Below are 23,743 nucleotides of genomic sequence, written 5' to 3' on the forward strand. Positions count from 1 at the left end.
TGTTGCTTAGAGTGGACCGCAGGTCCACATATCCACTATAACAATGTTGGTTGTAACAGCCTAACTGTTCATAGTTATGTATTAATTGGATTATATAGACGCGTTTGCACGCCCGCACGTTAATTTGCTCCGAGATTGAACTTTTGGACTGTCTTTGACCTAACATATCAGTGCTAGGGAAGAGATTAACAAATGTTACCGAGCGTATTTTTGTATGTATTGTTCCATCTTACGGTTGCCCTTTTAAAGTAGAGATTGGGTGTACTCCTTGTTAGTATGATGAAGGAAGGAGTGAAGAGTTATACAGTCCTGCCCGAAACGCTTTGCGTAACAGTGGCTTTAGGCATTGTATGTACTAGCTCTATCTATCAATCCATCAACTTTTGTATATCACCTTGTATGTATGTACTTTACCCGAATAAATATTTGTATTTTATTATTTGTCACGTATGTTATCAGCCGGGACATTAGAACATAGACAACACTTGACACATGTCGACTACTGTTCCTCCCGGGAAGACAGGTGGCGTGGTTATCTTGAGGTTATCTTGAGATGATTTCGGGGCTTTTAGTGTCCCCGCGGCCCGGTCCTCGACCAGGCCTCCACCCCCAGGAAGCAGCCCGTGACAGCTGACTAACATCCAGGTACCTATTTTGCTGCTAGGTAACAGGGGCATAGGTTGAAAGAAACTCTGCCCATTGTTTCTCGCCGGCCCTGGGATCGAACCCAGGACCACAGGATCACAAGTCCAGCGTGCTGTCCGCTCGGCCGACCGGCTCCTGGTGACTAAAGTATCGCCTTCCTCCCTGGAAACACAAACCGAAACTGTCTCTATTTTCCGCTTGTTACAACTTGTAATAAAGTTGTTACATCTTGGCTTAACGTGTTTATGACGTATTAGAGCGTTGTTACAACTTGCTATATTGGTTGTTATAACTGGTTAGGTGTTAAAACTTGTTCGAACGTTGTACCAACGTCGTAGTTTCGGTGTGTGGCTAAACATTGTGTCAACACGGTGCAGGAGCGCCACAGTCTTATGAACATAGAATGTTGCGGTACATAGTAATATATAGAGTTTATTTTTACAATATACACATACTCAATTTACATAAACTGCTGAATGGACTTGAGTTATCGATGTCTGCTGAGAATGGTAATATGTGACATGATAAATAGATAGTATGACCTCTGGTTGTATCTGTTCTGTCTCTTAACTGTTGGATCATAATCTGACTACTGAAAAAATAGAATTAAAAGATAATTTAAATGTACTATTAAAGACTGAGAAGGAAATGCACAAATTCAAAAATTTAAAAAAAATAGTAGATCAAAAAGCATAATTAAACACAAAAACTCCCAAGTGGAAACTAAACTTGTAAATAAAGTAGTAAGGAAACGTGAAACAAATACAGAGTACACTGTAGTGTGAGCAGTGGCCACTGTAGCGTGAGCAGTGGCCACTGTAGCGTGAGCAGTGGCGGAAGAATTCAGAAGGTGACAGCAGGCGGTGGGCTCCGCTTGGGAGGTCAACGGTCCATCACCTCACACTGCCAGACTTAGAGCTGTAGCAGCTCCCCATGCAGGGGACTTCCTATTAGCAACCCCAATGTCAGCTAATGTGTGGGTACATAAGTACATATGTACCCACGTGTACTTATTTGTACCCCATATGTACTTATGTACCCACGTGTACTCATTTGTACCCATACGTACTTATGTACACCCAAATATTGTGTATATCTTGATGAGAAAGACTCGTTGAAAGTTGGTAATGAATAAAGATGAAAATATTGGGGGAATTATTTTTAAGACGTAACACAAGACATTTCGGGAGGAGCATTAAGAGGCACAAAAGAAGCTAATGAAGGCAAGATGTTCCCGGATCTTGAATGAAACCTTTATACAAGACAATATAATGCCTAACTAGCGCGAATATGTCTCTTTGTTTCTCACTTCTTTTGTCATTACACACACACACACACACACACACACACACACACACACACACACACACACACACACACACAATATATATATATATATATATATATATATATATATATATATATATATATATATATATATATATATATATATATATATATATATATATACATATGGAATTAAACACAACAGCATTATTAAGATTGCTTATTTTCTTATGGCTATTTCCTCATTTTACATATATACCTTCTACCATCTAGAAGGTGAAGAAACATCAGCTCGCTTAGTCTTTCAATCATTATTTCAACATTTTGTCCACCTGACATCTTCAGAAATATACATATGGCATAGAGAATACGAGCATAATAAAATTACATGAAAAAACATCAATGTATAAGTATAGGTTCACCTCAAGCCACCATACTCTTGGGAATAGGGGGAGTCCCAAATCGTAGAGCGCGACACAGTATAGGATCAAGTGATTGTTATCTAATATCAGCTGTTGGTTATCTGACCCCCACAAATAATTTCCCTCTGGAGGGCTTTCAAACAGTTGGGTCCTCGATGATAAATTGATTTGAGTGTGTATTACTGGGCCCGGCTCATGGATGTTTATAGCCTCAAGTGTTCATAGCCGCCTTCGGTCACTGGGGCTTCTGCTGATTCTGGCGCCTTTTACGACGTCCTGAGAATTCAGGATGATGTTGTGGTGTAGATAATGGTGGGGCTTAATCCCTCCTTCATCTAAATTAATTGTGAGATGGCTACTCAGTCTTGGTCTAATACAGCTCACGTTTCAGAGCACACAATGTCCAGAATTTCACTTGGATTCATGTACTGCATAAGTACAGTTCAATTTGTCAGAGGAGGCAGAAATATTATTTTGTTTCATGAAAACGGAAGGTGTATGAGAGATGTTATAAGAGGTGATAATACCAATCTTGAGTGTTTTCACTGCCTGTCAGTTATATCACTTATAGATTTTTCATCTCTCTTATAGGCCTGGTTAAATGTATTTTTATAATACACTACAATGTCTTCCCTGGAGGCCGACTATCCCCAGTGTGGTGATCACTCAGCTTCTTACTATTTCGTCGAGTTCTGTATTACTGTAATCGTTATTCACAGTAATTTGGCGAACACGTATTAGTTCATGGTGCAAGAGCTTCCGCGAAGAGCGAGTGCGCACTATTCCACCTACATATGCACTGATGACGCTTTTCTTAAACCTGTGAGTGTATTCACTCTTACCGCTCACACACACCCGCATCACTTAGTTTACGTTATACGTCTGCGACGAGTCTACCAGACGTACCATCCACTAAAACATCAAGAATGGTGTTCTGTCTTCCGCACTCTACAGTGAACCTCAAACCTGAGACTTCTTGAAGCTTGCCACGGAGCCTCGATCTCCAGGATTTCGTAGTCAAGACATTCAAATATGTCGGTGACACACTACAGTATATACTGGGAATCATTGAGGTATCTAATACTTCTTTCAGCCCATCCATCTCAAGGGCGGACGACTCAACATGTGTCATAAATGACTGGACAAACATTACGGTCTAATTCTTTTCTGTATTTCCAAAAGTTTACTTAATGGGGGGAGAGGAAATTTAAAAATCTCTCAAACATATTTTATTCTGCGTTCTCATTGGTTGGCTGGGGCAGTTGGTGAGGCATCACCGGCAGTTCTCTCTTTTTGTTCTTCCTGGAGGAAGGGTAAACAGAGATATGAGTTGGCTGTTGATAATTGGATGAGGGTGTTTGATGTTTAGTGCTTCTGCTATGTATGATATCTTACTACTACTGTGTCTGTCGATTATTTTGGTGCTGCTGGTCAGGATCTCTCTGGTGATGGTCTTAGTGTGTGTATAGAGGTGATGTGGCCTTTATTATTCTTGTTGTTTGTGCACTGTAAGGCGCCTCTACAGCTGCAGAGACAACGACAGGAGCTGCAGAGACAACGACAGCAGCTGCAGAGACAACGACAGCAGCTGCAGAGACAACGACAGCAGCTGCAGCAGCTGCAGAGAGGACACAAAAACAACAGCTGCCAGTAGTGAGGGAAGAGACTGCTGGCGCTGTATTGGATATTGGTCGGTGAATAAACCAAGAGAGAAATAACTTTGTCTTTCAAGCGGCCATAACGGGAAGTATCTGCCGCAGGCAGTACCCGGGGACAGTACAGAAAGGCTGGTTCCCGGAGAGTACTTTTGGGGGTAACTTGTTTTGCCTCCACCTCACTCTCCAATTGATTTATTTTTATCGTCGCTCCGTCCAGTCCCGCCCCATCCTTACTGTGTCCCCGGCCAGCCCTTGCTCCTCCCCGGCCAGCCCGACCCTGCCCCGGCCAGCCCCGGCCAGCCCGACCCCGCCCTTGTTCCGCCCTGGCCAACCCGACCCCGCCCGTGCTCCGCCCCGGCCAGCCCAACCCCGCCCTTGCTCCGCCCCCACCCTACGCTTGCCATCAGTGATGGGTCATCATCTTCTCTGATTGTGGCGGGAGCCAATTCCATTCCGTTAATGGTCTTATGGATCCCAGACGTCAGCGACGTGAACGGCGGGGCCGCAGGTTAGCTGTGAGGCAGGTGTGTCTGCGGCCTGCCGCATCAGTTCGGCATGCGGCAAGGGGAACACCCAGCACTGGTTATGTTCTTCTTCGTCGTGTTGGTTAGTGAGGGCTTCGCTGCCCGTCGCGTGGTTATGGGTTATCATCATAACGATCTGTTAGTCATTAGTCGTACCTCAATGCCTGGTCACCACTCAGGATCTGCTCACCAAGTACGACTTTACCAGAACTCACAATTATAAACAGTGTGTGTATTTAGTTTACCTGGCTACCATTGTATACATTACGTGGCAACAGAACAAGACTTCAAAATAGCTGGCAACATTGTCTAGGTCGTCCTGTGGTGCCACAGGTGGCAACCTTGATCTAAGGCGCCGACTTTGGATGACAGATCCGTGATGTTTTTGTTAAATATTCGTTGTGGGGTTCAGATTGAAGGTCTAGATGTATGAGCAACTCTTCGGATCAGGGCGGTGGAATAGTACCCATGTCTGGCTCAGCCAAGGACGCGGTTTTAGCTCGTCTTATATATTCACCTAGTTGTGTTTGAGGGGGTTGAGCTTTGTTCTTTCGGCCCGCCTCTCTACTCTCAATCAACTCTTTACTAACTACTTTTTTTTCCACACCACACACACACACCCCAGGAAGCAGCCTGTACAGCTGACTAACTCCCAGGTACCTATTTACTGCTAGGTAACAGGGGGGCATTCAGGGTGAAAGAAACTTTGCCCATTTGTTTCTGCCTCGTGCGGGAATCGAACCCGCGCCACAGAATTACGAGTCCTGCGCGCTATCCACCAGGCTATCAGGCCCCTGTAATGTGCGTAAACATTACTGCTGAGATAGACAATGTAATGATCTTGTGAGAGAGAACACTTGTGATGATCGATACGATTCCTAGGCTGCTGATGCTTTAAGATAACAACAAAAGAAGATAAGAATTAAGGAAACCGCAGAAGGCCTATTGCCTCATACGACGTAGCAGCTATTTATATCTAACTCAACTCATTTGCATGTCTAACCTACGCTTGAAACTATCAAATGATCCCTCGTCTATTATGCTACCCGGAAATTTATTCCACATATCAACAAACTTATTTCCAAACCATTATTTACCCAGGACCTTCCTGAATCTAAACTAACTTTAGTGTCTGCTGGCTAATATAAATATTTTGTTTGCCGGGTAATATAATAGATATGGGAAGTACGGATTGTTTCAAGCGTAGGTTAGATATATACATGAATGAGTTTGGGTTTATATAAATGGGAGCTGCCTCGAATGGGTCAACAGGAGCTGCCTCGTGTGGGTCAACAGGAGCTGCCTCGAATGGGTCAACAGGAGCTGCCTCGTGTGGGTCAACAGGAGCTGCCTCGAATGGGTCAACAGGAGCTGCCTCGTGTGGGTCAACAGGAGCTGCCTCGAATGGGTCAACAGGAGCTGCCTCGAATGGGTCAACAGGAGCTGCCTCGAATGGGTCAACAGGAGCTTCCTCGTGTGGGTCAACAGGAGCTGCCTCGAATGGGTCAACAGGAGCTTCCTCGTGTGGGTCAACAGGAGCTGCCTCGAATGGGTCAACAGGAGCTGCCTCGAATGGGTCAACAGGAGCTGCCTCGAATGGGTCAACAGGAGCTGCCTCGAATGGGTCAACAGGAGCTGCCTCGAATGGGTCAACAGGAGCTTCCTCGTGTGGGTCAACAGGAACTACCTCGAATGGGCCAACAGGAGCTGGCCCTTAAGAGGCCATTAAGCCTGATGCAGTTTCTTGTATTCTCATGTCCTGGCATAAAATTGCCTTAGTGGCGATAGATACATTATCTGATGTCATTATGTTAAATCTCAGGTGGTTAAATAAGTCTTAACTTTAACAGTCTATTATCTATCTCATCCTCCTAAAATGAGAGTACTTATTCGGTTGAGAGTACCAACGTGTTGAACCGCCAGAAAGTTGACTTTTGTATTATTGAATTTGGACATAGGGGAAAGTTATTAACAGCAACGTATATATATAAGACCTAACCTAACCTCTCCTAGCAATCTTAGGCCTAATACGCGCTGTCCTAGGCCTAATATATTATATATATGCTATACCAGGCCTAGGAATATGTAAGTTTGGTTTTCAGCTTTATATTTTCCGGACTGTAAAATTAAAAATACAAAAAAGTGCAAAATGAACAAGTAGTCAACACACCAGTAAGCCTTATTCACGTCCTGTTTACCTGTAGTAATACACGTCTCTCTCTCTCTCTCCAGGTGTGCCAATGGGGCGCGAGAAGTGAGCCGTGAGGAACCTGAGCAGTGAGAAACATAGGCAGTGAGGAACGTGAGGAACGTGAGCAGTGAGGAGCCCCTCACCATGGTGCGGGCTGGGCTGCGGTAGTTGACCAGTGACTAGTAGCAAGTAGTAGGTCAAGATGACTGAGGATGGCGGGTCACGGCGTCCCTCCATCGCTACTATCTTCAACCCGCGTCGAGGGCGTGGGTCTGCGCCCTCACGCCCGTCGGTGGTGGTGACGGATGAAGACTCGCCGGGGCCGCCCCTCCAGCTCTCCAACGGCTCCGGGGTGCGGGTGGGGTCTGCGGGTCTGAGTGGCAGCAGCACCACCCCGGTGGCCAGCCCCTCCATCAACCTGGGCTCCCCCGTGCCCCCGCCCGACCCAGAGGCTGGTCAGTACATATTGTTCAGTATTCCATCTATCAGTTGTACGGAGTGATGTAACATTCCAGTAGACGTCCTGGAAGTATCCTTTATTCCAGTAGACGTCCTGGAAGTATCCTTTATTCCAGTAGACGTCCTGGAAGTATCCTTTATTCCAGTAGACGTCCTGGAAGCATCCCTTATCCCACGTAGTTCTGTTGCACGTCCTGGAAGATTCCATATTTTAGGTAGCTTATTTTGACGTTATGAAGGCAGTCTTTCCTTCCTTATTCCGTTAGATGTTCTGGAAACATCCTTTATTCCAGATACTTCCTTTACACGTTCTGGAAACATTCGTAATCCAAGTTGTTGCATTAAGCGTGCTGGAAGCATCCCCTCCAGATAGTCTGGAATACAGCTTAACCTTCCATTACGAATTTTGGCGTTACCATCTTCCAGCCTCTAGGTTTCTTCTCTCTATTGTTTACCGTCTCAGATTCTAATTGATGACCTGATCTTGTCACGTAGTCTTGGCACCTTTGATAATTACTCGATGACTTCCTCTGTTTACTGGTTTTTACATTTTGTCTTTTTCCGCGCTTTGTTACGAATTCTGTCATTATTTCTTCAGTACTGGTGCCTTGAGTCTGACGGTGGCTGATTGGTTAATCATTATGAATTTAATATGAATTAAGAATGTGATTAGTGAGGGTTTACCCAATGCAGTACATCGACGGCGCTTGTAGGGCGCTGTTACACCTTGGCACGGAGATGACCGGAGCTGAGCCACTGCCTGCTGGCGTGTCACACCTAACAAAGCAGGTCTGTCTTGCATACGAAGTCGTGTACTTATGCTAGTCTAATCCAGGAAAGGAAAGTATACAAGGATAGGAGAGTCCTCGTATACTAGATAGTATGGAAACGCTAAGAGGACAGGAGAGACGCTGGATTAGGGGGACGGAGTGAAGGACCAATTGCCAAATGAGGGCTTTAAGGCTCTAGTACAGCAGTTGATTCAAGGCCTACCAGTAACACGTGCCTACAGCCTTAACGGGAGGCTTACCTACTGTGAAATGTGTTAGGGGCGTTACCCATGCACGTGTTACTATTATAGTAACACGTGCATGGGTAACGTAACACGTGCACGGCACCAGTACTATTTATAGTGGTCTAGGACACCTGTGGCACAGCGAGCAGAGCTGGCAGACATTCCAGTCACATTCAGCAACCAAGATAAAGATGCCCTCAGAACCCTCCACACTACCTAGGTGAGAGCCAACTTAAGGACCAACAGACCAACCCGGGGTATAGCGTACCGAACTACGGTACCAGCCCGGGGGTACACGAGTCCGAACACTACGGTACCAGCCCGGGGGTACACGGTTCCGAACACTACGGTACCAGCCCGGGGGTACACGGTTCCGAACACTACGGTACCAGCCCGAGGGTACATGAGTCCGAACACCGGTACCAGCCCGGAGGTACACGGTTCCGAACACCGGTACCAGCCCGGGGGTACACGAGTCCGAACACTACGGTACCAGCCCGGGGGTACACGGTTCCGAACACTACGGTACCAGCCCGGGGGTACAGAACAAGTATATTGGAAGACTATTCAATAAGTTCAGTCTCTCGTGGAAGTCGACGGTCCGAATGTTTAATATTTTATCGTGTGATGGATTGAGCTTAAGCGTCGACGGGTTGCAGGGCTTTATTGCAGGGTTTATTGCAAGGTTTTGTTGCAGGGGTTGGGTCGCAAGGGCAGCACTACAGGGTTACAGGGTCAGAGGCAGGGCAAGGGGGCAGGGCACCGCTGTAACAGGGCAGTTGTTGGCCCAGGCTGACGCTCGGGGTCAACCAGCGACAGATAAATGACAGTCAATTCTATTCTCTAAACACGTGACACGTAATCAATTGTGTCAGTGCCTTGAGAATCCCGACCACAGTGTGGCCCACAGTTTGGCCCCTCAGTGTGGCCCCTCACCCCTTGTGAGGAGCTCCCTCAGTGTGGCCCCTCAGCCCTTGTGAGGACCTCCCTCAGTGTGGCCCCTTCCACATTGCTCCCCCACACCGTAGCCTTCCAGCACGTAGCAAGGTAGTCCCAGCAACAGTAGAGTATACAGCACAGTCACCGTACTATACACCACAGTCACGGTTTTATACACCAGTCACCGTACTATACACCATTCACCGTACTATACAGCACAGTCACTGTACTATACAGCACAGTCACCGTACTATACAGCACAGTCACCGTACTCTGGGAACAAACACAAGTCCCCTTGAACGCTCACACTGAACTATTACAGGTAATTCCAGGAATTAGGAACCATCATTACCCAGAAAAATTAAGAAAGCATAATTTACATTCTCTAGAAGATTAAGGTGGGACATGACCGATATATACAAGTAATGAGCCAGAAAGAATGATTACAGTTATTTAGATTTTGTAAAGACCTGGGTAAATACGGGTTTGGAGTATCTTTGTTCTTATGTGCTTGTATTCTTAAATACAGCAACATCTGTGTTATTAACGGTATCATCGTCGTTAGCAACAGAAACAAGGGTAGTTAACAGTATGATTAACAAGAGCAGCACGCTCGCTGCTGTTGAGATTGCAACGCATTGATGCATGCGCATTGCGTCATCGCAGCAGATATTGACGCGACTACGCATGTCTGTTGCGTAATCACAGCCGCCAACATTGACGTCAACACACACATGTGCGTTGCGTCATCGCCAACAGCTATGACGCAGTTGCGTATGTGTGTGTGTGTGTTGCATGGCCAGACGCAGCGTCACCACTGCTTCACAGCTGGACGCTGAGGGCCGACACGGAAACTTCCGTATAGCAAGAAAAACTGTCATGGAATATGTATTATATTCTAAGCAGGCCCATCACGGGCCATTATGCTAATGTAAACAATCAGGTTACGAGGGGGGGAGGGGGGGAGGTGGGGAAGGAGGAGGGGGGGGGAGGGGGGATGTAAATCTCCACATGGATAAAGTTGTAGATTAAGTAATCTTGAAGGTGGGGGGTAGGGGGGGGGGAGGGCGGTGTATCAGTGCCTAATACCAGGCAAAGTAGATGTATGTTGTTATAGATTCAGATACTCGGAACAAGTTCCAAGTAGCACGGGTTATGGTGAGTCCGTAACTTACCTGGCACAAGAGCGGGGCAAGTAGCGCGGGCTATGGTGAGCCCGTAACTTACCTGGCACAGGAGCGGGGCAAGTAGCGCGGGCTATGGTGAGCCCGTAGTGGACTTACCTGGCACAAGAACGAAAGTAGATGTAGTTCCGCACTCACACTTATCATCTCAGACTTGTACTTATTAGGGATGAGGACAATCCATTAATGGTGTAAAGTGGCCTTTCCCGGAAGGAGTCGAGTCTACACCCAGAGAAGCAATGGGTGTAGGGGCACCGTGGGCTTGCGTCACGCACTGCGCTGAGTCGTGCGTCAAGGGGGAAGAGATGCGTTGGTGTCGTGACTGCCAGACTCTCCCTCACCCAACCCAACCATTTGGGCTGGACGGTAGAGTGACGGTCTCGCTTCATGCAGGTCGGCGTTCAATCCCCGATCGTTCAAGTAGTTGGGCACCATTCCCCCCCCCCCGTCCCATCCCAAATCCTCATCCTGATCCCTTCCCAGTGCTATATAGTCATAATGACTTGACGCTTTCTCCTGATAGGTCCCTTCCCTCCCCTTCTTAAAAGATTATAACGCCCGCTAAGACATCGTTTTGTGGCCGTAGAAGGAGACAAACTTCGCTGTCACCGGACAGGTGTGGGAACTCCTGGAACGGGTTCTTCTGTCCAGACGAACGGGCGGTGAAGACGGGCCAACGGTGTCATGAGTGGCTGGGGTTTCCGGATGGTGAGCACGGTGACTGGATGGTGAGCACGGTGACTGGATGGTGAGCACGGTGACTGGATGGTGAACACGGAGACTGGTAATCAATAGATGTCAGCAGGTGCGGTCACCCAACCTGAGGTACGGGGCCGATGTCCTTGTGGGTCCTCCCTCCCCCCCCCCTCCCCCACCCATCCCACTATACATAGGGACGGGCGAGGAAGCTAACTTCAGGAAATAATAATATTAATTTAGCCATATAGATCGAATGCCTTCGTAAGAGATCTCCTACCAGAACCTCCCGAGTGATTCAGCAGGGATACTCGATCCTACTTTCACTGACTTCAAATCAGTGGGATGCTCTGGCAGCCCCAGCACCCAACGTGGATAAAAATACAAACAGTCCAGTTGGGACAGCCTAATAGTGGAAAAAACAACTGATGTTCAGCGCTGCAACATTATATGAAAAAGCCCGCCTCAGAGTAGTGCTAGTCCCCCCCATGCAGGGGACTTTCGTTTGGCAGTACCCATGTCGGCACCAGGCACGCATCTAGATACAGAATCCCTTCGTGTAGCAGCGGCCCTCCGCCTTGGTGCCCCAAGTTCACCCTGAACACAAGTGTGTTTGCAACAGGGTGGAAGCAGACCAATATGGACTGCATGGGCTGCACTGCAGGAGCTGCAAGGGCTGGCATGGAAGACACAACGAAGTTAACACCACCATCAAGAGGAGCCTTGCCTCAGTTCTATGCCCAGCATAGAGAGAACCTCACATCTTAATGGCTCAAAACTCAGGCAATCCGGCATTTTGCCCAGATGGCATCACAATATACCCCTGGAAGTAGGGCAAACAGCTGGTGTAGGACTTCACTTGTGTATCCACCCTCGCTGACACACACATATATATATACACAGCACCGATGTGTATATATATATATATGTGTATCACATATATATACACCTTAAGTAGGTGGTGCAGCCAACCACAGGGTAAACAGCAAAATCAGTCAAGTACAGGTTACTGTACTTGACTGATTTTGTACTGCAACTGTAAGGTTGAGCGCCTTGGGCTTTCTCAAAGAATTGGGTTACAGGCTCGTTGACATCACCAGAGACCCAAGGGCTGCCAGTTTCTTGTTTCAGCGCCTCAGTGTGACGATCCAGAGGGGAAACGCCTGCTGCATCCCCGGTTCCTGTCCGGAAGCGGAGGAGCTCCAAGAGATCCATAACCTTCAAACAGTCATTGTATCAACCAATGTATATCTTGTAGCCTTTAAGTATCTAATTAAGAACAGCAAAACATATAAATTTATATATGAGAAACTTATTTTTAATGCACAATACGTAAAAGCGGATGAATGCGTGTTTGGGGACGGCCGCTGCTTTAACGAGCCTGGCCTGAGAACAGGTTGTTTGTACAGGATTTTGTATTCATAAACGGGGTCTGACGGCTGCGTGAAGTGAACATTTGGCCTTTGTGGCGAGGACGGCCTGCACCCGCGGGTGAGGAAGCCAACCAACTCGGAACAAAAGTAAGATTGGATTGGACAGTGAGTAAATAATTGGATAAGTGGCGAGGGAAGTGAGCGACTGACGGGATGAGGGAGAAATACACGTTATATATATATATATATATATATATATATATATATATATATATATATATATATATATATATATATATATATATATATATATATATATATATAATGTGTGTGTGTGTGTGTAAATCACGAAAAATAACACGTGATTAAAAATGTGACAGTGTCAGACCACGGAGGAAAATTGAAACGGGAATTTTCTTAAGTACGTTCGTATATTAATACATCTTCAGAAGGAGTCACTCTTTCTGAAGATGTATTAATATACGAAAGTACTTAAGGAAAGGAAATTCCTGTTTCAATTTTCCTCCGTGGTCTGACACTGTCATATATATATATATATATATATATATATATATATATATATATATATATATATATATATATATATATATATATATAGGAGGTATTGGAGGGGATCTAAACATTCCCTCTAATGCGTTATGCGTGGTTTCCTCCGAGGCTATGGGTCCCCCTTCTTCCAGCTAGAGGTGGAACTCCCTTCCTATATATATATATATATATATATATATATATATATATATATATATATATATATATATATATATATATTATATATATATATATATATATTATATATATATATATATATATATATATATATATATATATATATATATATATATATATATATATATATATATATATGTTGTTGAATATGACCGAAAAGGTAAGGTTAATAATTCTAACAAGAATTTTCTCAATATTTCTTATGTTTTTCTTTACTGTCGGTGGTAATAAAAATATCAATTCTCCAAAATTCATTTTTTAATTGTCTGACGCCTGAACGCGTTTCGTAATGCTTATTACATTTTCAAAGATTTAATTTGCACACAGATTCATTAAATTTATACTCATTTTGGGTGAAGTGATATGGTACAAAAGTTTTGGGTGAGGTGAACAAACTTATGACAAACACAAGACAGAACACGAAACAATGGGTATAAATTGGATGTGAGAACTACAGAGGGCCTATTGGCCCATTACTTCCTCTTGTTGCTTCCATATTGGTTCGGGGTCTTGAAGTGGGTAGGTTATCTTGAGGTAATCTTGAGATGATTTCGGGGCTTTTTAGTGTCCCCGCGGCCCGGTCCTCGTAGAATATAGTTGTGCATTAATTGGCTGTTGATTGCTGGTGTTGACTTTTTGATGTGTAGTGCCTCACTGATGTCGAGCCGCCTGCTATCACTGTACCTATCGATGATTTCTGTGTTGTTTGTTAAGATTTCTCTGGTGAACAAACAACACAAAATTATTCAGAAACCATTTAAAGACCGAAATTTACCAAAATTTAAAATAATCTGGCTCATTTCGGTCTTATATGGTCTTTGAAATTATTTGGCCTAAAATAGTTTCTGTCATATTTGGGTCTAAAATAATCTCTGTCAAATTTCGGTCTTCGAATGGTCTCTGACGTATTTTTGGTCATAAATGGACTTTGAAGAAAATCGGTCTTCAAATGGTCTCTGAATAATTTTCGGTCTTTTTTACAGGTGAAACAGCAGTAAATGGATATAAAACTAAAACTTACTGCTAAGATGTCTATTTTCCTTAACAAAACTTCTATGAACATATTCTCTGAAAAATTATCTATTTTAATAATATCGGTCATAAACTCGTAAATAAACTTCTATGATTATATGAACTCTGAAATATTTTCCTAAAACTGAACTCTGAAAAATTTAGAATTTCTCTCAAAAGAACTTTAACTCCAAATGAGTGATTTTTGGTCTGAATTTCTTCCATAAGAACTCTTTAACTCTGAAATGAGTGATTTTGAAAACAAAATTTGTCGTTAGAGTTTATTCTCGGTAAGACGGGAGTGGACTTTGCTCCTAATATTTTCTATAAGATTTTCTTAATTATTTTCTACCATAAGATCTCTTAACAAACTTCTATGAACTCTGAAATTATTTTCCCCATAAGAAACCTTTAAGAGCATATTGGCCCTTTTTCCACAAAAAAGGGTCTATAAGGCGCCATCCCTACTACTCACGCCCCCCCTAGTGTGTACTGTCCCTGCCACCTCCGGCAGACACCCCCTGGCCCACGCCCCCCTAGTGTGTACTGTCCCTGCCACCTCCGGCAGACACCCCCCTGGCCCTCGCCCCCTAGTGTAGTGTCCCTGCCACCTCCCCCAGACACCCCCTGGCCCTCGCCCCCTAGTGTACTGTCCCTGCCACCTCCTGCAGACACCCCCCCCCCCTGGCCCACGCCCCCCTAGTGTACTGTCCCTGCCACCTCCTGCAGACATCCCCCTGGCCCACGCCCCCCTAGTGTACTGTCCCTGTCACCTCCGGCAGACACCCCCTTGGCCCACGCCCCCCTAGTGTACTGTCCCTGCCACCTCCTGCAGACACCCCCCTGGCCCACGCCCCCCTAGTGTACTGTCCCTGCCACCTCCTGCAGACACCCCCCTGGCCCACGCCCCCCTAGTGTACTGTCCCTGTCACCTCCGGCAGACACCCCCCTGGCCCACGCCCCCTTAGTGTACTGTCCCTGCCACCTCCTGCAGACACCCCCCTGGCCCACGCCCCCCTAGTGTACTGTCCCTGCCACCTCCTGCAGACACCCCCTGGCCCACGCCCCCTTAGTGTACTGTCCCTGCCACCTCCTGCAGACAGCCCCCCTGGCCCACGCCCCCCTAGTGTACTGTCCCTGCCACCTCCTGCAGACACCCCCCTGGCCCACGCCCCCCTAGTGTACTGTCCCTGTCACCTCCGGCAGACACCCCCCTGGCCCACGCCCCCTCCAACAACCTTCTTGAGGTTATCTTGAGATGATTTCGGGGCTTTAGTGTCCCCGCGGCCCGGTCCTCGACCAGGCCTCCACCCCCAGGAAGCAACCCGTGACAGCTGACTAACTCCCAGGTACCTATTTACTGCTAGGTAACAGGGGCATTCAGGGTGAAGGAAACTTTGCCCATTTGTTTCTGCCTCGTGCGGGAATCGAACCCGCGCCACAGAATTACGAGTCCTGCGCGCTATCCACCAGGCTACGAGGCCCCTTACCTTGCTGATAATTATGTGATAATTTGGTAGTGTATCGGAATATTGAATATTTGAAGAGTGGGTGAGGCAGAGGTCCTCTGTGTGGGGTGGAAACACCCCCCCCCCCCCTCTCTCTTTCTCATCCCTGTCTCCCTCCCTCTCTCTTATCTGTCATTTTTTCAGTATCTTTATCCATTTTTTTTAACTAAGACTAGGGTTAATTAGGAATTGTGCTAAAGTATATAATGAAACTACAGGGTCAGAGCTGTTATCATACTCTCTCTCTCTCTCTCTCTCTCTCTCTCTCTCTCTCTCTCTCTCTCTCTCTCTCTCTCTCTCTCTCTCTCTCTCTCTCTCTCTCTCTCTCTCTCTCTCTCTCATACAGTGTGTTTTAGCAATTCCAAGTTAATGACGCAACTTTTGCTACTCGCAGCTAGCATCCAGCCTCCCTGGTAATATCAGCATATCTTTTTAGTAATCTCCTTTTGTATGCCAAAAGTTCATTTTATTTTGCACTTCATATTTTTCTCTGCACATTGTTCGTTCAGTTGCGCTTTATAGGCAAGTCAGTTAAACAAAATTTGGGATAAAAAATTGCCTAAAACTATTTAGTTCCGTGTTAGATATTTTGTGGACAGGTGGAGGGCCGGGCTACGGTGTGGCACGCCAAGTGCAGTCACACTGGATTCCTTTACTTTGTATATCATCATTCCACGGTGAACAGGGTCCCAACCCCTGTGAAGGTTGAGAAAACTGTATGTTGAAGCTTGGTTCTTAATGGTGGCGCAGTCATAATACACTCACCCTGCGCTTCGCGTACGATTTGATCTGGGTTCGTATCCTGGGCAGTGTCGAAAACCACATATGAGAAATGCCTAAGCGCTCTCAACCCGTGAGCGTGCGGTCTTCTACTGACTGTTGTTGTTGTTAAAGATTCGCTACCTGGAACAAAACGTTCCAAGTAACACGGGCTATGGCGAGCCCGTATACCATTACCTACTGACTGATTACAGCGGTGCAGTGGTCAGAGTACCAGTGTTGTCGATGAGGTAGACCCCGCGGCGGCCTGAGTTCAAGTCCTCTCACGGCTCATAGACTTAGATATGTGTGCTTGGGGACCATAAAACCTGGCTTACATAAACATGTGACTTACATGCTGTCTCCCTATGTGTTGTATACATACAGCATACATACATACAGACAGCATGAGGAAACATACAGACAACATCAGCATACATACATACATATAGACACCTTGGGCCAGAATCACGAAGCAGTTACGCAAGTACTTACGAACGTGTACATCTTTCCTCAATCTTTGACGGCTTTGGTTACATTTATTAAACAGTTTACAAGCATGAAAACTTGCCAATCAACTGTTGTTATTGTTATAAACAGCCTCCTGGTGCTTCGGAGCTCATTAACTGTTTAATAATTGTAAACAAAGCCGCCAAAGATTGAGAAAATATGTACAGGTTCGTAAGTGCTCGTGGAACAGCTTCGTGAATCTGACCCCTTGAGCAAACATAATCATACATAAACTGAACAACATACAGTTCTGTTCTTTCTTTGTTTCTTTAATACTTCCAAATCATTTGCAAAAAGAGGAAGAGAAAGATCAAGTTAACGAATGCGAGGGCATAAAACACAAGCGATAAACGCGGGGGATATTAAATGGCGAGGAAGGGAGAGGTGGGAAGGCAAACAACACGGTGACGGTGAATAAACACGAGGCATGAAGAAGAGGGGAAGATTAAACCCCAGTTAATACGACCCATTAGTGAGGGGAGTCAACGCTTCCACAGTGAGGGGAATCTCGGTCAAGAGCAAGAGCAGTTAAAAAAAAGAAACAAAAAAGAGAGAGGAGAGAAAGAGGAACCACACAAGAAAATAATAATTACTTAAGTGTAATATAAATGTGTGGGATGCAATAAAAATGGAAAATAAGAAATAGGAAGAGAGGGGAATGGTGTAGAGAGGGAGAGAGGGGAGAGAGAGAGAGGGCGGGCAGGTCCTGTGGCGCCATCTTCCTCAAGGGTCCAACAAATTAGGCGAGCCTGAGATTGGCATTGAACGAGGGAGAGATTAAAAGTAAATATATAGAGATATATAGAAGGGAATATAAATATAGATATGTGCGGGCTGGACTACTTCTGGAGGCTACAGGCTACAGGTGTGGGCTGGACTACATCTGGTGGCTATAGGCTACAGGTGTGGGCTGGACTACATCTGGTGGCTATAGGCTACAGGTGTGGGCTGGACTAGATCTGGTGGCTATAGGCTACAGGCTAGGGTACAGGAGCAGGCGACTGCTGACTCCTGTCAACAGACTGAGACCTTTCCCTTCCCATAGCTCGAGGTAAGTCTTACCTACTCGTTTCCCTAGAATATTACCCTCGGATCGATTAACAACCAGGTGCCCAATCACTCCTGGGTGAACATAGACGTACTAAGTAATGGCGCCTAGTCAATCCTCCCTGTCCAGGATACGAACCTAGACCAAATTCCAAATTCCACACACAGACACATAGGGGTCTGGTAGCTGAGTAGACAGAGCGCAGGACTCGTAATTCTGTGGCCCAGGTTCGATTCCCCGACCAGGCAGAACAAATGGGCAAAGTTTCTTTCACCCCTGAATGCCCCTGTTACCTAGCAGTAAATAGGTACCTGGGAGTTAGACAGCTGTTACGGAGCTGCTTCCTGGGAGTGAGTGTTTGTGAAAAAAAAACATTAGTTAGTTAGTAGTTAGTAACAGATGATTGACAGTTGAGAGGCGGGCCAAAAGAGCAGAGCTCAACCCCCCGCAAGCACAACTAGGTGAATACAACTAGGTGAATACACACACACACACACACACACACACACACACACACACACACACACACACACACACACACACACACACACACACACACACACACACACACACACACACGATGATACAGGACATGATACAGAGGTGTAAAATACTTAGAGGGATTGACAAGATGGAAACAGAGTACATGTTTACAATGACTCAACAAAACAAGGGGACACGGATGGAAGACTGAGACTCACATGTGTCATAGAGATGTTAACAAGTTTTCCTTTAGTGTGAGGGCAGTGAGTAAATGGAATAACCTAAAGGAGCAGGTTGTAGAGGCTAACTCCAATCATAACTTTAAAAGCAGGTATGATAGGGGAAATAGGTCAGGGGTCATGGCATTAGACAACCAACGGCTAGAAAAGCGGGGTCCAAGAGCTAGAGCTCGATCCTGCAGACACAAATAGGTGTAGTACAAATTGGTGAGTAAACACAACACACTCTCCTCCCTCCCTCTCTCTCTCTCTCTCTCTCTCTCTCTCTCTCTCTCTCTCTCTCTCTCTCTCTCTCTCTCTCTCTCTCTCTCTCTCTCTCTCTCTCTCTCTCTCTTTCTCTCTCTCACTCTCTCTCTCTCTCTTCTCTCTCTCTCTCTCTCTCTCTCTCTCTCTCTCTCTCTCTCTCTCTCTCTCTCTCTCTCTCACTCTCTCTCACTCTCTCTCACTCTCTCTCACTCTCTCTCTCACTCTCTCTCACTCTCTCTCTCACTCTCTCTCTCACTCTCTCTCACTCTCTCTCTCACTCTCTCTCACTCTCTCTCACTCTCACTCTCTCTCACTCTCTCTCACTCTCTCTCTCTCTCTCTCTCTCTCTCTCTCTCTCTCTCTCTCTCTCTCTCTCTCTCTCTCTCTCTCTCTCTCTCTCTCTCTCATTCCGGCCACTTTACATGCGAATGAACGTGCATGACTTAAAGTTGTGTTGTCGCACCGTCAACCGGCCCCCGTACCATCCGGCCGCCACCTAACCACCCAACCACCCCATCAACCGGCCCCCGTACCATCCGGCCGCCAGCTAACCAACCGGCCACCCCTCCTGAGTTAATGGGATGTCCAAATGTCCGGACGTACCAGCCAGACTCCTCAGGGAATATAATACCATGCAGAAAATATTAACAGGGGTCAGGTATAGAAGGATTCAGGGGTCAGGGGGTCAAGTCAGGGGGGTCAGGGGTCAAGTCAGGGGGGTCAGGGGGGTCAGGGGTCAAGGAGAAAAGTGTGCTGCATCGCTTCAGGTGTGTCAACACGCACAGTCTATCATCTCTTCCCGCAGTGCCTCACCTCCTGCTCCCACACACCTGTACTACCTCACCTCTTGACCCCACACACCTGTACTACCTCACCTCTTGACTCCACACACCTGTACTACCTCACCTCGTGACCCCACACACTTGTACTACCTCACCCCCTGCTCCCACACACCTGTACTACCTCACCTCCTGCTCCCACACACCTGCACTACCTCAACTCGTGACCCCACACCTGCAGCGCCTCGTGTTCTCACGCCACAAGATGGCGTCACAAATGCCCACCGTGATGGTGTGGGACAAGTGAATGAAATATTTACATCTGTCAACCGGTTTGTGAGAGCCGAGAGCGTCATACCTCACACAGTTGCTTTACTAATCCTCAAGGTTTATTGACTTTACTTCAACATCCACATTAACTCTGTATAAATGTCTGCTGTGTGTGTGTGTGTGTGTGTGTGTGTGTGTGTGTGTGTGTGTGTGTGTGTGTGTGTGTGTGTGTGTGTGTGTGTGTTTGTGTGTGTTGAGATATGGTGTTCACTGACCCTCTCTTGTCTCGTATCTTGCAGGCTCGGTGACTGACAGCCCCAGAGAGAACCCTCCCTCCAAGTGCCACAACTTTAGAAAAGCTGTCTTCTCGAAAACTACTAGAAAGGTAAGTTAATTCTCTCACCTGTGTGGGCTCTCACCTGTGTGGCGCGTTACTTCTCAGAGACGTTTATCTTACAGGTAACTTATATATATATATATATATATATATATATATATATATATATATATATATATATATATATATATATATATATATATATACATATATATATATATACATATATATATATATATATATATATATATATATATATATATATATATTATTATTATTATTATTATTATTATGCCTTTGCAAAAAGTAGTGTTCGTAGATTGTTATATAAAGTTATGGAACAGAAGAAACATTTGTACAACCGGAACACAAATTGCCAAGGAACTGCAGGTGTTGTAATGCCTTATTAAGTTGTTGGTAGGCTCGTTAACTACTTAAAATTTACCAATTTTTAGGAGGGCCGAGTATTTAACATGAGTCACAGTACTGGGGCTGAGCAATACCCCCCCCCCACCCTCCCCACAAACACACACATAGGAAATGAACGTGACAACGTTTCGGGCCGTCCTGAACGTTTATAAAACGAAAGAGACGTTTCCGTCCACCCCGGACCCCTTATCAAGTTAATGTGAGGACGTTTCGGTCCGTCCTGACTCTTATCACGTCGTGACCTGATAAGGTTCCAGGATATATCATCAATTTCATGAAATTCTCTGTACGTGGGTCGGGATATTTGGCGTGCTGTGTAGAGGTTAAAAGCTTGTTAGGATAATTAGAGACAATGCAAACACCTGACTTGGAACAATTAACTATAATCTTGAGATTAATTTAATTGTATACTAAAATACCCGTTTGCATATATTATATAAGACTGGCGCCTGGAAGGAGAACAATAAGGTGACAGACCCTGGTCTAGGAGACGCAGGAGGGAGAGATAACACGCTCCTCCTTCACTCTAACAAGATTTACTTCTTGAAAGATGTGCTTTGAACAAGTGAGTGCTGTGAGCGACTAGACTCTGGCCTCGGCGCTCCAGAGTGATCTATGGATCTACATTACACACAGAAATCACAATAAAATGATGCATCAAATGAACAAATAGGGAGAACGGCCTATTGACATAGCTTGAGTGCAGGGGGGAGTTGTGTAAAACCCTGGTTTGTGTCTCGGAGAGGCTGCAGGATCCATTAAGTTCAGTAGAACTTCGGTTTCAACTTTTTTGACTCGTGTCGTAGCTCAGTCGATTACGGCAGCGTCTGGGATGCTCTCGGACGCAGGTTCGAATCCTCGTCACGACCCTTGTGGATTTGTATATATGGATCTACAGTTTGGTGAGCACGAAGGAGGGGGGGGGGGATCCCAGGAAGGAGGATCCTACTTTATGAAGAGAAATTAAGAAAGCCTAATTTTCAGTCTCTTAGAAAGAAAGAGAGCATAATGTCTGCCGCGATGAATGATGAGTTAAGCTTGATGAGTGGCCCTGCGAGAACACATGACCCGAGGGACACGAGCATAGTGGCTGGCACTCGCTCAAGTGTGAGGGTGAGGGCCACCACGCTGGTCACTACCCCCCACCCCCGAGGTGAGCGGTGGTCCACAGTGTGCAGGCTGGTGGGGGAGAAGTGTGCAGGCTGGTGGGGGAGAAGTGTGCAGGCTGGTGGGGGAGAAGTGTGCGTGTTGGTTGGGACGCACGCTACCCCCCCCCCCCCGCCCCCCCCCTCTGGTCGCTTGTTTGGAAGGTGTTGTATTCCTTTCTAATTACCTCCACTGAATAATACATGTGGAGCTGTTGTGATTTGTAGTGACGGGCCATATTGTGCCCTTTGGGAGGGGGGGGGGAGTGGTGACCTTCCAAAGGGCACACTGTGTGGTGGGAGGGGGGCCATATTGTGCAGTGTGTAGGGGGCGGCCACGGTGTATTGAGTGGGTGTGGCCACTGTGACGTATGGGGAGAAAGGGAAAAAATGAATAATGAAGTAATGAGGGTTTGGGGTGAGGGAGGTGGAGGGAGGAGTAAGGGAAGGCGTCTGGGAGTAGCGAGGAGTGTGGTCAGGTGAGAGGGAATGTTTGGAGAGATGCGGAGGGAGAGACTGAGAACACGGAGTGGAGTAGAAAAGAGAAGTAGAAGTGGTAGAAAGTAGAAGTAGAAAGGGCTGCCACAATCCATTCTAACTCAGTACATACAAGGAATGGAACTTGTCTGTATCACAAAACTAACAAAGATGTTGTTAGCATGTATTAACTGCAATGTTTAAGTCAATAACCTCACAGTGCTCTACACTCTACCTTGCAATATATCAGAAAATACAAAATCTCGGAAACAAAATTAAAGCCAATTTACACAATAAATTCATCAATTACATATATAACATGATAAGTAACATAATTCAGGCAATTGACCTTAATGTTCACTATGCCAAGATTAATATACCAGATGAGCCGCCACACAAACATCTGAGACCACTACCACTGACGGACCCTGAAAATCTCACTACACCTTCAGTTGAAAACACCAAATTTCTTAACTTACAGTGTCTGAGTCTAAATTGGATAGAGAGGGAGGTGGAGGAAATTGACAGGTAGAGTCCCCCCTGTCCGTCCGGCCGGTCTCGGCTGCTGTTCAATCGTCCAACCTCTCTATCTGCTCTGTTCATGCTCTGTCCTCTCAAATGGACAGTTCGATGAGTATATATGGGGAAACTAGGAGCTAAACCCCGCCCTCCTAAGTAGATAGCCTCAGGGCCATCTACCTATCAGGCCTTACATAGCGGCTTGTTTCAAGGACACACCCGGCTGCAATTATCAGCTTAGCGGAAGCAAGGTCAATTCACACGACCTGACCCCTGGTCAACTTGAGGTCATTAACACTCTAGAGGTGGGTGTTTTTAATTGCTAAGGTCAGACAACCTGGCGCCTCAAGTATCATGTATGACTGACTCATGTTCTATATAACATAAAATATATTTCAACTAAACACCTTTAAGGTGTTACACCCCTTCTGATGACGTATTAACCCAGTCCTTAAGACATATTGACCATTGACCCACCCCCCCTTAAGACATATTGACCCACCCCTTAAGACATATTGACCCACCCCTTAAGACATATTGACCCACCCCTTAAGACATATTGACCCGCCCCTCACCATAAACCACCAATCAGCTCCCCTCGTCCCAGTAACTCACCATCTATAATTAAGTTAAGTATTTCTGCCATTACTGACCGTCTGCTCGTGACGTCATCATCTATTGATGTTGTCTTTACTGGGTGTAAACCTTGCTGTTATGTCTCGTTCATGACCTTGGTGTTATGTCCCGTTGATGACCTTGGTGTTATGTCTCGTTGATGACCTTGGTGTTATGTCTCGTTGATGACCTTGGTGTTATGTCTCGTTGATGACCTTGGTGTTATGT

At 45.9% G+C, this 23,743-nt stretch overlaps 2 protein-coding genes across 4 annotated transcripts in view; both read left to right on the top strand.

The window, feature by feature from the left end:
- Positions 1–23,743, top strand: part of LOC123764319 (solute carrier family 35 member F3) — a 225,177-nt gene that overhangs the window by 162,577 nt on the left and 38,857 nt on the right. For all 3 annotated transcript variants that reach the window (XM_069316089.1, XM_069316090.1, XM_069316088.1), the window contains 2 exons: positions 6,769–7,182; positions 20,293–20,378. In XM_069316089.1, coding sequence (XP_069172190.1) covers positions 6,930–7,182; positions 20,293–20,378 — 339 coding nt within the window. In that variant the 5' untranslated portion in view covers positions 6,769–6,929. The remainder of the gene's footprint in view (positions 1–6,768; positions 7,183–20,292; positions 20,379–23,743) is intronic.
- LOC138358128 (periaxin-like) lies at positions 5,941–6,315 on the top strand. Its single transcript, XM_069315631.1, has one exon. It carries the CDS (start codon positions 5,941–5,943, stop codon positions 6,313–6,315), a length of 375 nt encoding a protein of 124 aa, XP_069171732.1.

The sequence above is a fragment of the Procambarus clarkii genome, chromosome 82 (genome assembly GCF_040958095.1).
Source record: "Procambarus clarkii isolate CNS0578487 chromosome 82, FALCON_Pclarkii_2.0, whole genome shotgun sequence".
Lineage (NCBI taxonomy): Eukaryota > Metazoa > Arthropoda > Malacostraca > Decapoda > Cambaridae > Procambarus > Procambarus clarkii.